Source organism: Brassica napus, unplaced genomic scaffold (genome assembly GCF_020379485.1).
Source record: "Brassica napus cultivar Da-Ae unplaced genomic scaffold, Da-Ae ScsIHWf_1111;HRSCAF=1579, whole genome shotgun sequence".
In the NCBI taxonomy this organism is placed as follows: domain Eukaryota; kingdom Viridiplantae; phylum Streptophyta; class Magnoliopsida; order Brassicales; family Brassicaceae; genus Brassica; species Brassica napus.
In genome coordinates this window covers 42101-58323 of record NW_026014536.1, presented here as the reverse complement: position 1 = coordinate 58323, position 16223 = coordinate 42101, and the positions used below count along the sequence as shown (strand labels likewise).

The 16223-nt window shown below is 35.6% G+C and overlaps 2 protein-coding genes across 2 annotated transcripts; both read right to left on the bottom strand.

Moving 5' to 3' along the window:
* Window positions 1–3669: 3669 nt before the first annotated feature.
* On the bottom strand, window positions 3670–5548 carry LOC125595995. Its single transcript, XM_048771357.1, has 6 exons — window positions 5531–5548; window positions 5012–5415; window positions 4837–4930; window positions 3923–4436; window positions 3743–3869; window positions 3670–3673 (listed from the first exon to the last, which is right to left on the bottom strand). Exons 1-6 carry the CDS (start codon window positions 5546–5548, stop codon window positions 3670–3672), a joined length of 1161 nt encoding a protein of 386 aa, XP_048627314.1.
* On the bottom strand, window positions 5347–7265 carry LOC125595994. The gene is made up of 2 exons (XM_048771356.1): window positions 6420–7265; window positions 5347–6167 (listed from the first exon to the last, which is right to left on the bottom strand). The coding sequence occupies exons 1-2, from the start codon at window positions 7263–7265 to the stop codon at window positions 5580–5582; spliced, it is 1434 nt and encodes a 477-aa protein (XP_048627313.1). The 3' UTR covers window positions 5347–5579.
* Window positions 7266–16223: the final 8958 nt, after the last annotated feature.

The window sequence follows — 16223 nt, the reverse complement described above, 5'->3', positions numbered from 1 at the left end:
TGCAATTGAAAAAAAAAACTTCAAGATTTAATTATACACAGACGACTTATAATTCAGTCGTCCACCAGACGACTTAATTGTAAGTCGTCCAGGACTTTTTTCCGAGATTCTGGTCAAACCTCGTAAATCCTGGACGACTTACATTTCAGTCGTCTCGTGGACGACTGAATTATAAGTCGTCTGTATATAATTAAATCTTGAAGTTTTTTTTTTCAATTGCAAAACTAACCTATGACGACTTAACTGTAAGTCGTCTACTTTTAAAAAAATATTATTATTTTAATTTTCACTAGACGACTGAAATGTAAGTCGTCCAAAAAGTCAAACTTCTGAAATAATCCAGTCAAATGCAAAACTAACCTCTGACGACTGAAATGTAAGTCGTCTAGCTTTTTTGGAGTTTTTTTTTAACCAAACAATAGTAGACGACTTAACTTTCAGTCGTCCGAAATAACAGATTTCAAAGTCAATTGCAAAAATAACCTCTGCGTTGACCAGACGACATATAGTTTAGTCGTCTAGACAACTTAGATTGAAGTCGTCCGCGTCAGTCTTTAATAAACTTTCGTTTTCTTTGTTCTAAGTTTGCTAATGTGTTATATTTTGACTTTTTCAGATGATGCGTCAGTTACATGCAGTGTATGGAGAATGGTTGTTGAAAGATGGATGTTGGAATTTTGTGGTTGATCATTTCAAAGGAGCGAGAATGTTATTTTTGAATGAAAGTTCGACACATGCTGATCTTGTTGCAATGGCTCAAGAAGATTATAACCTGGACATGAACACAGAGTCTGTGGAGCTAACCTACTCATTACAACAGATGGCTCCAGACCTTCCTCCTATTCATGTTACAAGTGATAGACAAGTTCGGAACTTGCTCGAGATAACTAAAACGCATGAAGTACGTCTTTGTGTATCAAGCTTTAGCAAGATGAGAACGGTTTCAGAGGAAAGGGATGAAGATCATGTGGGGGATGAAGCTGAGGAGGGGGATGAAGCTGAGGTGGGGGATGAAGCTGATGTGAGCGATGAAGATGAAGAGGGGGATGAAGCTGAGGAGGGGGATGAAGCTGAGGAGGGGCATGAAGCTGAAGAGGGGGATGAAGCTGAGGATCATGATGGGGAGGAGGATGCTGACATCCCTGTTGTTGCTGATGCTGAGGATTATAGTGAGTATGGAAAGGTTAAAGATGAGGATGAGGAAGAAGATGATGAAATCTGTTTTGATGATTACAAAGGGGCATATGGTTGTGAAGGAGAAGGATCATCTGCAGACAGAATCTATGTCAACCAGAGTTTTGCTAGTAAGGATGCACTGCTTTCAGAGTTGCGGTTGACAGCGGTGAGGCGTAGGTTCTCCTTCAGAATATTCAAGTCAACGAAAACTCTGTTTGTGGCAACATGTCGTGTTAGTGGTTGTCAATGGAAGGTCCGAGCAAGTGTGAAACATGGGACTAAAACGTTTTGGGTAACCAAGTATTTGGCAACTCATACATGTTCCATCCCAGACAGAATCGCTCAGCGGAAACGTTGTACTCCGAAGTACATTGGTCGACTTTTCATAGATCGAGTTGGAATCATTGATGGGTTGAATCCGCAGCATATCAAAGATGCAATGAAGAACATGTTTGGCATGACACTTGATTACACCACTTCATACAGAGCATTGTTATATGCGCAAGAAATGGTGAGAGGATCAGCGGAAGACGGGTATGAGCGACTGCCTTCATATTTGGAGCAAATCAAGGCAGCAAATCCGGGTTCTATCACAGCTATAGAACTTGATTCTCTGAATAGATTTAAGTATCTATTTCTTGCTTTTGGAGCTTCGATCAGAGGATTTAAGTATCAGAGAAGGGTCATTGTGGTAGATGGGACTCACCTAAGTGGGAAGTATGGGGGTACTATGTTGGTTGCAGCCGCACAAGACGGTAATTTTCAGATATATCCATTGGCTTTTGGGATCGTAGATGGTGAGAATGATGAATCTTGGGAATGGTTTTTCACAAAATTGGCGAGCTGTGTATCTGATGAGTATCCTCTGGTGATAGTCTCCGACAGGCACGCCTCCATTATAAATGCGTGTGAAAAGGTGTTTCCTTGGGCAACCCGAGGAATATGTTATTATCACCTTCAAGAGAATATTGTCAAAAAGTATAAAGGGAAGCATCTCTTGTACTTGGTGAAAGGTGCTGCTTATGCTCATACACTTTACGATTTTGATCGGTACATGGATGAGATACGGAGTGCAAATCCGGATCTTGCTGAGTATCTGGAGGAAGCCGATGTGACCCTATGGTCTAGGGTTCATTGTCAGGGAGACAGGTACAACTTAAAAACGAGCAATATCGCTGAATCAATTAACTCCGCACTGAAGCGAGCAAGAGGATTTCCTATTCAGTTCCTGCTGGAGTTCATAAGGGAGAAGCTAGGAAGGTGGTACTGGAAAAGGAGAGGAGATGCTTTGAGTCTTACAACTCAACATAGTCGGGGTGTTGAACACTTGCTTGCTGTCCGAGAGGAGAACGCGTATACTCTGAGAGTCCAACAAATTGATGGATGGAAGTTCTTTGTGAAAGGTGGCAATAGGGACTGTAATGTTGATCTGGAACTTCAAAAGTGTGATTGTGGTGTCTATCAAGTCGAGAAAATACCTTGCTCTCATGCTATAGCAGCTGGAACAGCAGCTGGTGTGCATATCTCCACACTTGTGTGGCCGGTCTACTCAAAGGATACTTTGTTTGCAGGATACTCAGAGAATATATATCCTTGTGTTGGACAACTTGTTGAGGCACGCACATGCTTTCCTCCGGAAGTAAAGCGTGGTCCGGGGAGACAGAAGAAATCAAGATGGCAATCTTGGTTGGAGCTATCCAGGATGAGAGGACGCAAACCCCGGAAGCAACACAGGGTTTATAGGTGCTCAGTCTGCAAAGAAACTGGCCATAAGCGTCCACAATGTAAGAACTGACGTGGAAGACCTTTAAGTAAGTCGTCCAGAAGACCTTTAAGTAAGTCGTCCAACGTCTTAACTAGAATTTTCTTCTGGTAAGTCGTCCAGAAGACCTTCTGGTTAGTCGTCCAACGTCTTAATTAGAATTTTCTTCTGGTAAGTCGTCCAGAAGACCTTTAAGTAAGTCGTCCAATGATTTTCTATGTTTTATGAACTTCTCTGTAGTCGTCCAGAAGACCTTTAAGTAAGTCGTCCAATGATTTTCTATGTTTTATGAACTTCTCTGTAGTCGTCCAGAAGACCTTTAAGTAAGTCGTCCAATGATTTTCTATGTTTTATGAACTTCTCTGTAGTCGTCCAGAAGACCTTTAAGTAAGTCGTCCAATGATTTTCTATGTTTTATGAACTTCTCTGTAGTCGTCCAGAAGACCTTTAAGTAAGTCGTCCAATGATTTTCTATGTTTTATGAACTTCTCTGTAGACTCTATGTTATGAATTTATATGTTTTATGAACTTTTCTTTGTAGACCTTCTATGTTAAGCATTACATATTCCGAAACTAATTCCAACAGTGCAATTTAAAAAATACAAGTTAAACATTACATATTCCGAAAGGTTACTGCACTACCAAACTAATTTCCTACGGAATTCTAGTTTGGTGTGAGGATAGGTTACAAAAAACATCATCCTATCCTGACCCTGTTAACATCCCCTAATCTACCTAACAACAGTACACAAAAGCATCAAGTTCAAATACAATCGCAATAACACATCCAATATCTAATCATACGTTGCCAGGTTCTCATCATTGTCTTGGTTTTCCCATTCATGGCACTTAGGAAGCTCTCGAAATATATCCAGCGCCATCTTCTCCCTGATGGTCTTCCCGTGTTTTTTGTCAAACGCGGTGGGAAATTCTATCCCAAGAGCATGACATTCGATGTACTTCAGAGTGAAACCCCACAATCACCAGCTCGGCACTGAGGTACTCCAACGGTTTGTCTCGCATATGTGTATGGCTCCAATGTGTATTGAACCTTTTGTTCGTCAGAGAGCGCGCACTCAACAAGCAGATAAGGGACCATTGTGACAAAAGGCTCCATTACCTCATCGAGTTCTGCAGGGCTAATATGAGAGACAATGCTGTCCCAGACGACGATGTGCCTCTTAGGGATCGATATCCATATAGCAATCCAATGCTCGTTCTTGAAGTTCACAGGTGCATAGATATCATCCACATCCACCCCCCAAACCTTCTTAGATTGGCAAAAAGAAGGTATCAAGCCTGCATGATAATTCCACGCCCCACCAGGGAGTCTTCTTCCTAAACCGTTGGCATCAGGAGCGTCGCTCTTAAAATCAGGGTAGGAGGCCCTCCACTGCCGAGAAAAGACATGATCAAGAAAGCACATTCTGTCGCTCCTGAAATGTTCTGGATGGTTTTGGTACCGTTGCCTCAGTATATTAATAAAAGCATCCATTTGCTGCATATAAAACAATACAAGTCAAAAAAACTTACAAACGACTTACAGACGACTTAGAGACGACATACAGACGACTTACGTAAGATAACTACCAGACGACTCACAGACGACTTAGAGATGACTTAGAGACGACTTAGAGACGACTTAGAGACGACTTACAGACGACTTACGTAAGATAACTACCAGACGACTTAGAGACGACTTAGAGACGACTTAGAGACGACTTAGAGACGACTTACAGACGACTTACGTAAGATAACTACCAGACGACTTATAGACGACTCATAGACGACTGACAGACAACTCACAGACGACTCACAGACGACTTATACAAATCAGAAAAGTACCAGATAACTACCAGACGACTTATATAAGAGTAAGAAAATAGCAGAAGACTTACATGGTCGGTTAGCCATTCTAAGGGGGTTCGGAGGACCTGATAGAATCGACTTCGACATCTACGTGGTTTTTTTTTCAGAGGCAGTTTATAAGAACTGCAAACACAAAATGTAAATAATCAAATGGAAGCTTTTTTTAATCAAATATAAGTAAGCATATTTTTAACAGCAACTTACGGATCTTTTTGCACCCATGCAGTGAGCTCCTTCGACTTCATCTTGTCAATGGGTGCAAAAGGATCATAGCCTCCGCCAACCTGTTTGTTTGGAATGATCTGTTTGGCAGTGCTGTTTCCCTTAAAAGGAGTTTGCTGTGTGGGAGCAAGCTTCCTTTCTCGCACACTTTTTTTACGGAGATTCACCAAAGCAGTCTCCTTCTTTGTCTGCCTTCTAGCTTCTTCAACGAGTAAATCTGAAGCGGTCGAAACTTGTTTGTCCAATATAAGAAGGCTAGGATCTTCACTCGGTAAGTCGTCTGCAGGACTCACAAGACAGAGCTCTCTCGAGGAACTCGGTTCTGTAGTAAGACTCGGTTCTTTGGCTTCCTTCTGTCCTGCTTTCGCCCCATTCACACTTTCACTCTGCAATTTCGAGTTCACAGTGTGTTTAAAAACTATTAACAAAAGATCAAATTCACACTAGAAACAAAGCACACATGTTCAGAATCAAGGCATACAGTGGTTCATCAAAGCACACTAGAAACAAAGCACACATGTTCATCAAAGCACACAAGAAACAAATCACATCAGTCCTGACTCTTCCTAACACATTGCCTAGTGACTCTCTTCTCTGCAATTTTGGGAGAGGTTTTGGTACTAACCCCGGGTTCGTCAACAGGTTTTGGTGGATTTGAAGTGGTTGTAAGTTGACGATCATCAGATGAACCCCCTCTGTTGGTGATTCCCACCTTCTTCTCCACAGCTTCAATCCTATCCGCCAGTAACTTGAGCTCCTTAAGACACGTCCCAAAGCCAAGATTAATGGCATCAGATATGTCCTTCAAGGTCTTTTCAATCTGCTGACCTTCACTACCCGCCGCAGGTTTCTCAGCAGAAACAGAAGACCCTTTACGAGCTTTCTTCCGAGGTCTGCTACTTTCTTCCTTCACAACACTCTCTGACTTCACGGGACTCACTTCATTCTTCACTGGAATCACTTCCATCTTCACAACCTTGCGAGTACCGGTGACTGGCCAGCATTCCATGGTCCACTCCCATCCAGGATCATTAAACATGACTTTAATTATGTTATCCGCGGCAGGGTCATCTACGTCTCCGTCCCATTTTGGAAACATTTCATCAAAATCCTTCTGAACGAAGTTCTTCACGATAGTCTGCAATAAATAAAAGATATAAACTTAGTTAAGTCGTCTGAGAAGTATTTTGTTCACAGACGACTTAAAGTTAAGTCGTCTGAGAAGTATTTTGATCACAGACGACTTAAAGTTAAGTCGTCTGAAAGTCTTCCAACAAAAAGACCACTCAGACGACTTATAAGTAAGTCGTCTGAGTGGTCTTTTGTTGGATGACTTCCACACGACTTAACTTTAAGTCGTCTGAGAAGTCTTAGGAGTGAAGTTAAGTACCTGTTTATTGATAGCAGCCTTAAAAAATTTGCGTTGTCTTTTGCCACCCTTGTAAGCCAGCAACAGTGGAGACGGTCTGTTTGGTACGGGAGACCCATAATTAGCACCCAATTCTGGCAGAGCATAGTACGCCCACACTTGGAGCACTTGTATGAACCCATCAACAGTGTAACCAGTTTGCGTCAAGTCTTTTGCCTTCAGAGAATCCATCAGCACCTTAAACGCCACTCTCCCCCATGGATAATTCTCAAATTTTTCTAAATCCATCACTAGCCTTGCAAGACTAGCTGATGTAGCGGATGAGAACTTTTTCCCTTCGATGTACCCTGCGTAGATGGCAAGGTATCCCAGCCGCATGCGATCATCCCGAGACCACTCGTCGCAGTTGTAAAATGCTTCTGTTATCTGATCAATACTTGGCCCAGTATCGATATCAACACCCATCTTCTCCCAGAAAGCAGCCATCTCCGTCGTAACCTCACACCTTGGATTTTCCAGGTCCTTGATGTAATCGCAGTTCAGCCCAGTGAGGTATTCAAACTCTATCAGTGAAAACCTCACAGGTTGTGAAACGACAAGACTCCAGAGCTCAAACTTCTTCTTGATGTCTAGCTGGAAAGAGAGCATAAAATGTACCAGCCTTGAAGTCCAACCAAAGTCAAGCTCCTTGAATTTGATGAACACTCCTAACTTCGACGCCTTCAGATCCTCATATTCGTCAGCTGTGAGACAATCACATAGAGCTTTAAACAACTTCGTGTCATCAGAATGATACGAAATGCTCCTGATTGCATCAGGCTCTTCTCCTAATGTAAACATCCTCGGCGGGAATTCTGGTAAATCCATTTAAAGGCCTGCAAATAATCACAAACAACCATCTCAAACACATAGGTTGCGCACTATGCTAAATGCTATAGAAGACTTCCAGACGACTTACAGGAAGTGAGAAGACTACTCAGACGACTTCCAGGAAGTGAGAAGACTACTTGGACGACTTCCAGGAAGTCTTCTACTATGTCTTACTCTCTGGACGACTTACATGTAAGTCGTCCAGAGAGTAAGACATAGTAGAAGACTTCCTGGAAGTCGTCCAAGTAGTCTTCTCACTTCCTGGAAGTCGTCTGAGTAGTCTTCTCACTTCCTGGAAGTCGTCTGGGCAATCTTTCAGCAAAAGACTACAACAATCTCAAAATCTTTTAAACAAAAGACGAATGACTTACAGTTGGAGAATATATTGTCCGAGAAGATATGGTCGGAGAAGATGTGGCCCCAAGCCGTTACAGATCTGCAAATCGAAGGGAAAAGAAGAATCAATACTAAAATATTTAGGGTTTTTCCGGCGGCTAAACGCCTTAATACATGAGAAATAACATACCGGCGGCGGAGTTTGGCAAACGAGATTTCAGATCTGAAAAAAAGAAGCGGACGGTCAGTTTAAACTACGAAAATACTCTACGGCATGAAGGAGAAACGAGATTCGTCGTAATCGGAGAGATTACCGGCGAAGATAACGGCGGAACACGACCACGGTAGGGTTTTCGTCTTATCGCCTTCGAAATCGCCGTTGGAGAGAAACGGCGCTAGGGTTTCGTAAAATTGTGAAACAGTGAAAAAAATAGCTTTTATATGTCCGGTAAATGATCCGGTTAGGTTAAAACGTACATTGGTAAAATTAAAGGTTCGGTACGATGTGGACGACTGAAATATACGTCGTCCGTGTAAATTATTCAACAGACGACCGAAATATAAGTCGTCCACACCCTAAACATAACCCCTAAACTTATTTATCTAATTAAACACTTCATAAAATCAAATCAAACTTGAAAAGTGTTTACTATACACAGAAATAAACACATATTGGTGAAAACTAATTTTTGAAAAAAACATTTTAGTTTTCCAAGATCTAACCCTAACAATACATACAATACTACAACATATGTTTGCCAAACTCCTAAACCAAAGAATATAATGATACACTACTTCCACTCATCTATCTTCAAAACAAATCAATTTTATCATATCTTAATTTATATCACTTAAAACTGTTTATAATTACTTGATTTTTATTTTTCACGCATCAAAATATTTTTTACAAGATTTATAAATTATTTTTAAAATAAGCTGGTACCAGACGACTGAAGTTTCAGTCGTCTAGACGACTGAAGTTTCAGTCGTCTAGAAGACTGAAGTTTCAGTCGTCTAGACGACTTCCAACAATTCAGACGACTCAGACGATTTACTGGGGCTATATTCGTAAAAATGGCTTCTGTTTTTTTGTTTGGTCACAAGGGACTGAGCTGTAATTTCACTAGGCTTTTAGGTTAGTTTTGCATTTGATTCAAGTTTGGGTATAGGTTTGGGATTAAAATCAAGTTGTGGGTTAGTTTTGGCAAAAACCCCTCAAAATATTTTGCCTTGGACAACAATTTTAATTGATTTTACGGAAATTTTACGGAAATTTTACGGAAATAATTATGGCAAATAGCTATAATTTCTCTCTGTCCGCGTCTTGCATATATAAATATAAGCATGTATAGTTACATCTCCTCATCCGTAAAGTAGTCTCCTATATTATATTTTGTTTTTTTCATATTTTATTATTATATTGCTTATGTTTCGTTTTATTTTATATTTATAATTTAGTGTATGAAAACAATAATTTATTGCCTTTGTTTCGTTTTATCTTTACTTTATAATAGACATACATAATTCTTAGCATGAAGATAATTTATTTTATATAAGTTTTTTGTTTACTCTTAGGATTCATTTCCACAAAATATACTTCAATTAAACAAAACAAATACACAAGTTTTTTTTTTTAAATTCAAGCTTAATTTATAATAGAGATACACAATTTCGTTGAATCTCTTATTAGATAACATGTAATATTTCTTTCTAAAACTATTAACTTTCTAATACCTATTGATTCAAAGTGATAAATTCTTTAAATCTTTTCACTCCGCACAGGGTGCGGGTTATCATCTAGTATGGTATTAATTTAAGAAAGAATATATGAAACAAATATGCAATTGCTGGAACTGAGAACCTTTGCACTTTAACTTTCCTATACGGTAATACTCCCCTTAAGTTAATTATATAAACATCACCAGTTTCTATCTGCATGCCAAGTATTTTCACAGCTAGTTTTAGGTCCATGCAAATAAAATTTCGAGATTTAACTTCAACTGGCAATAAACATCATAAATAAGAGGCGCAGTCTAATACTGAACATGCTAAATAAGAGTACTTGACATATATGTATTTTCACAAAACAAGTTGCATATATCTCTTTTTAGAATTGTATATATCTTAGTTTTATGTACTCTCTTTCCAATTTGTTTGCATCTTATAGTGATACAAAAAAAAGTTTGCACGTTAATTTAATTTTCGCCGATGACTTGTTCACACAGCTAATTATATATATATATTACTTTGTAAAGAAAAACATCGATTGTGGTACCGACTATTCCAGTAAGAAAGTACGTCATATGAAACTAAAATTATAAACTTCAATATCCGATGATGAAAACAAGTATTATATGAGAGTTTTTTTCTTGTAATGTAAAACTATTCCCTATAATATAAGGCCTACTGTTCAATTTTATGTTCACATTTCAAAAGCGTTGACCTTAGAAAGAAAAGAACAAGGACAGATCAGACTAAAACTATTTTATCAAAGTCGACATCTTTTTTTATTGCAAGTTGAATGGATATGAGATCTAATTATATAGCAACTGAAAACAAGTTGTATTAGTCCATTATATCTCAACGAAAAGAAGCTGACTTTTGGAAACTATATATTTTACATGTTATTAATGATTTGAGTATAGATATTAAACATTCTGAAAATATAGATTATGACTAACTTGTGTAAAACGCAAGAAGTCAATAAAAATGCTACCAATAGATAAACTTGAAGGAGAGAATACAGATTATGAGTAAATGTCTATAAATAGTTTAAAGTTTAAACATACTGAAAACGAGGGTATTGTTCTTTATCTAGATACTCTATATGTTACTAAGACGTTCTTATGTACAAAACTTGTTATCAATTTGTCATCAATCTTTTCTAATTAACTCGTAATGTATATAGGAAATGAACTGACGGTGGTGAGAGAACGGTCATTGATGGTGAGCACCAACGACTACGGAGAGCCTTCAGCTAACAGTAGACACGATCCACCGGGTGGAGGTCGACGCCGCAGACGTTGAGATGATATATAACAATCTATCTTTCTTCTTCATTTCCATGTTTTACTTGCAAGCTTTCAAATAATATGTATACTGCGAGAGAAGTAAAAACACTTTTTAAGAAGTTATGTAACCTCACATAAAGAACAAATTGTTTGCATTTGTGTTATTTGATATCGATTTCAACTTATTATTTTTAATAGATTTCATTTTTGTTTTGTATAGTTCATTTTGAGTGCGTGTGTGTGTTGTTATTGCCGTTTAATTTGATTTCATATCAATCTAATAATATACGTCACGACTTTTGGAATTGTTGTGACAAACAAAATTTCAAGTTTGTAAACATCTTTTCTTATACAGTCACCACTTTCCTAAGAGAAAGGATTCTTCTTGACTAATATTTTTTCTTCAATTTCTATCTAGCATGAGCCAAGCTTCTTTGGTTTTTCACTTTTTCTTATTAATGTAAGTTTATGATCTTCTCTCTCTTCTCAGACTCCAATTTTTAAGGGAGAGAAGGTGATTTCTGGTAAACCGGAACTTCTTCTCCGATCTCACCCAGGGGCGGATCCAGTGATGTGGCATGTGCCCCACCCTATTTTTTTCATTAGTTATTAGTGTAAATTTGGTTAAAATACATATATGCTAAGCTTTTAGTTATAAAAAAATGGCTACGTGCCCCATACCAAAAGCCATCTTAGATCCGTCCCTGATTTCACCGGCTTTACACATGTGGTGAGAATGCTTTTGCACTAAATCCTTTACCTTTCAGTAATTTTCATTAAAGAACTAAGGTCCTATTTCATCAAAAACATACAGATCTAGGGTACTAATTTTGGATTTATAAAAACATACAGATTTTGAGTTTTTTCTTTTAAAAACTTTTTTTTCTCAAAATTGATCTTGTGTTGTTTTTTGTTTTTGTTTTTAAATACAAGATCAATTTTGAAAAAAAAGAAGTTTTGAGCACAAGGCCTATTAACTTAATAAGCAGGCCCTGGTGGGCCAACCAAGATAGAGTTCAGCAGTGAACTATATACGTCGCTGATATGTTCATATTGAATGACTGACATTCATGTTACTTTGATAGAAGTTTGTCTAAGAAGATGATTCGTTCAATTCCTGTTTTTGTCTGATTATGTATATGACAATTCATGTTACTTTTATCGTTCAATCTCAGACGTTATGCTATCAAGCAGTTGAATAAGGTGAGCATTTAGATTATGTGAAAAGTTTTTTGTTCTTATTTCCATGGAATGTTGCTTCCTCTAAATTCTATTCGGGTTTTAATTTAATTAGTCTGGAGTGCGGTTTGTTTGTTGTATTGTGTGAAATATGTGAAACCTCAAAAGCTAACCTCGACGATGGCACATAAATTCCTTACGGACTCTTAGGTGATGATTGTTTTCCTAGTTTTTAGATTTTAGTTTTTGGTTTCTGGATTTTAGTTTTCATTCGGTTTTTAGATTTTAGTTTTTGGTTTTTGAATTTTGATTTTGCAGTAGATTTTGGATTTTTGAAAAGCATGAATGGTGTATGTAGATTTTTGTTTTTAGTTTTTGGTTTTTGCTTTTAAAGCTAATAGAATGAAAATATTATTCAAAGTAAAATATTTAATCTGCAAAATAATAAAATATAAAATACTGTTATCAAAACACATATAAATTTATTTAATAAAATTATTTTAAACAAAACTGTAGATACAAAATAAAACTGTGGTTAAATGCAAAAATAATATATATATATATATATATATATATATATATATATATATATATCTATGGTTTGTTATTTTCTGTAAATTTTTAGTTTTTCTAAAACAAATGATATAAAAATAATAAAGATTTATTTTAAATTTTGGTTTTTTATTTTAGTGTAGTTTTAGTCTAAATATATTTTATAACTTTGGTAAAAATGTATAATTTTTTGTAATTTAAATATTATATAATAAAATTAAAAGCTGATTTAAAAAAAAATTCCAGTGTAATAAATGTATAATACTTATAACTAAAGAAATTATTTAACTTTTCTTTAAGATTTATGGTATACATATTGACTAAAAATTATAAATTAACTTACATAAAAATTAAAATTACTTAATTCATAGAGAAGATTATTATTTGTAAGTTTTTTTGTTTGTTTTCTAGAAGGGCAGATATAATTATATATATGAAAAATTAATTTCTTGAAAGAAAATGAAGTCAGTCGTTTGGAAACCACAAAAGCACATAAAAAGTGGATTTTGGTTTCTATGTATAAAATAGTGTAGGAGTTGAAAAACTGGGTTCCCAAAAATACAGGGAATCTGTTTTAGTTAAATCTTGATTGGGTAAAAAGTAGCTTTTAGTGTCTCCGCTGGTATCGGTCTTTCTCGTTTTTTGGGTGTAAAATGTTAAGAAAAATGTTTGGAAAAACTGCGGTGAGCGTGTCATTCTCATTTTGTTATAGAACAAAACTTAGGTTCACTCTCTAGACTGGATTTTTAAATTCACCACATCTCCTATCACTAATCAAATTGTTACCTAGATAAATAATAAAAATATTATTTTTAAAAGAACAAATCTAAAATAATAGAAAAATAATAATGACGTCAATTTTAATGACGTTAACGCCGTTATCTAAACCCTAAACCCTAAATCTTAAACTTCAAACCTTAAATTTAAATCTTAAAATGTAAATCTAAACCCTAAACCTTAAACTCTAAAACCAAACCCTATACCCTAAACCTTGGATCCTAAACTCAAATCGTAAATCCTAAACCTAAACCCTATACCATAAAGGTTTGAGTTAATGTTGATGTTTTTCTTTTAGGGTTTAAGGTTTGGGTTTAAGGCCTAGGATTTGGGTTTATGGTCTAGGATTTAAGTTTAGAGTTTACGATTTGGATTTAGGGTCTAGGATTTAGGTTTAGGGTATATGATTTGGGTTTCAAGTCTAGAGTTTGGGTTTAGAATTTAGGTTGAGGGTATATGATTTCGGTTTCAAGTCTAGAGTTTGGGTTTAGAATTTAGGGTATAGTATTTGGGTTTAGGGGTTAGGATTTAGATTTAAGGTTTAGAATTTAGGGTTTAAAATTTAGGATGAGTTTTGTTAGTGGTGTTAACGTTATTAAAATTGGCAATCATTATTTTTTATTATTATTTTAATTTTTATAAAAAAATATTAATAATATTTTTATTAATTTAGGTGGTACTTTGATTAGTGATAAGAGTTGTGGTGAATTAGGATGAACCAAAATTTTGTTCTTTGTTATATACTAGTGGCAAACCCCCGCGGAGCTTTGATTTAAGTTGTTCTATTTATCCTGAAGTGTATAATAGTATGACAAATGTGTATCGTATTCATGGTAGCATATGCCACTCTCGAGCTCTGAATGAGAATGAAAATTTTCTCGAAAACATTGATGAATTGATATATGTGAGAGCTTGTTAGCTTGACAATTTAGCAATATAAGAATGTTATTATCAGCCTTCATTTCATTTTTATAGTGAAAGAAAGAATATGAACGGTAATTAGCAATAAAGAACGGTTGCGTAGTTTCCAAATAAGTTTTTTTTTGTGATTCTTGAAAAATACAGCGAAACATATCTACAATGCTAGATTAACTTTAGCTCATGGTTCAATTTTCTGGCAACAGTTACAGCACGAGCAGAAATCCTTAACAAACAAAAATAAGCAAAACCGCCACCACCGGTTCTAACCACTAAAATGAGTATCTCATTTTTTAAATTAGACCGTTTGATAGAATTGCATAACTGTCTAACTAAGCATTTGAAACCACATGGGTGTTCTCGGTTTCTTGATCTCTTTCTGAGCATTTTGAAATTCAATCTTAAAACATTGTGACTGAGAGATATTACTTGGACAGGAGCAAAAGGGATATTTCCAGAGCTGGTTCATATGGAAATTGGCGTATCTTACTCGAGCCCAGGGGCGGATCTACTAAGGGAGTAGTGGGATCTGACCCCATTAAAATGAACAAATAGTTTGTTTTGTATAAGAAATACTAAAGAATCTTCAGCTCAATTGTTGTTAGTTCTAGTTCTGACCTCTATAAATTAGGGTTCAGTTCCCTAATTGACACTTTTTCAGTATATTTTTGCAGATTTCTTTTCTTATTTAGTGACATCTACAGTCCACGTAACATATTATTAAGAAGAATCAAAGCCCATGTAACATTTTTAAAGCTTATTACATTTTTATATAGTGAAAACACTACTTATTCTTTAAAAATACGGCCACTATAATACACTATAACCCCGGTAAAAACATTTCTAGATCCGCCACTCCTCGAGCCATTAGCTAGACAAACGAGTTATATGTCGCTATCAACTGGTTTACTACTTTCGTCTTTGGCCGTGACATTTTCCGTATCTGATTGTGTTTGATTCCAAGTGTTTTCTTCTTAGTTTACTTTACACGGCGTGGTTTATACAGAAGCACAATAACATAACTCCTGAGGGTATTTAAAGTTTCTATTTTTATTGAATTATAAAATATTAGGGGTGTGTGAGGTGGTGTATTTGTTGTATTTTATGTATTTTATGTTTGTTATTATTTTTTGTTATGAAAATGTTTGAAAGTACAGTTTTATATATTTTTTGCTATAGTTAATTGATGTTATAGGATGATATTATCTTATACCAATATTTTGAATCCCGGTCCGGATCCGCGGTTGAACCGATAAATCCAGTAATCCGAATATAATTCGGTTTGAGTTTTATGAAGAAACCATTATTTAAAAACCCAATAAAACTCGGAACTCGACAACCAGTTGAATACTGGTCAAACCAATAAGTAACTTTTATTTATTTTTTAAATTCTTTAATTATGTTATTAAATTTTTTTATTTAAATTAAAAAATGAGATTTTCTGATTTTACTTATTTTTTTTCTGCTGCCGGATATCGACTATGTATCTTTTTCTCTTTTTTTTCTTCGTACATCTCATTTACACTATTTAATTTGTGATTTATTTGTTATTTTTTAAGATTTTGATGAAGATCCATGCCATTTGAAAAAAATAAAGTGAACGATGATAAGGAAAACCTGAATTAGTTGTTGTGATTTGGTCGGTATTAGTTTTTTTGGTTATCGATATTCTATTATTATAGTTTAATTTTTAACTTTTGTTTTTTTATTTAAAGTTTAACTTTACCTTTCACATTTAAATACTATGGATTTCAAGTATTAATATTTTTTTATTAGATGTCATAACGTCTAACTTGTTAATTGTAAAATAGTCTGAATTAAATTTTGATGTTTTGTATGTTAAATGAAATAAAAATAAGAAAATTTAAGTGTTTTCTAAATATTCTTAAAACATAAATATGTATTATTTTTAATACCTAATAAGTTATTATTTAATAAATTTAATTAATATATTGAACTGCGGTTCGTCCGCGGTCCATCGAGTAATCCGATGATCCGGTAAGGTTCAGTGTCCGGTTTCGGGTTTCAAAACATTGCTTATACTTTATACATTATTTGTTTGTATGAAAATGTGCAGTATATTTTGTATTGTATTTAATTAAGATTTTACTGCTTATGATAGATATTGTTGGAGCTTAATTGGTGCTTACGTAGTTATCTAATATAACGTAAGACAAGAGAT

Excerpts from the sequence above, each read along its gene's own strand:
- LOC125595995 (XM_048771357.1), bottom strand. Across the intron at positions 4,931-5,011 it reads GCATGGGTGCAAAAAGATCC|TTCTTATAAACTGCCTCTGA; the intron begins GTAAGTTGCTGT and ends TTGTGTTTGCAG. Across the intron at positions 3,870-3,922 it reads AGTACCTCAGTGCCGAGCTG|AATTTCCCACCGCGTTTGAC; the intron begins GTGATTGTGGGG and ends CTCTTGGGATAG.
- LOC125595994 (XM_048771356.1), bottom strand. The coding sequence starts at position 7,265 with ATGGATTTACCAGAATTCCCGCCGAGGATGTTTACATTAGGAGAAGAG. Across the intron at positions 6,168-6,419 it reads AGGCTGCTATCAATAAACAG|ACTATCGTGAAGAACTTCGT; the intron begins GTACTTAACTTC and ends TATTTATTGCAG.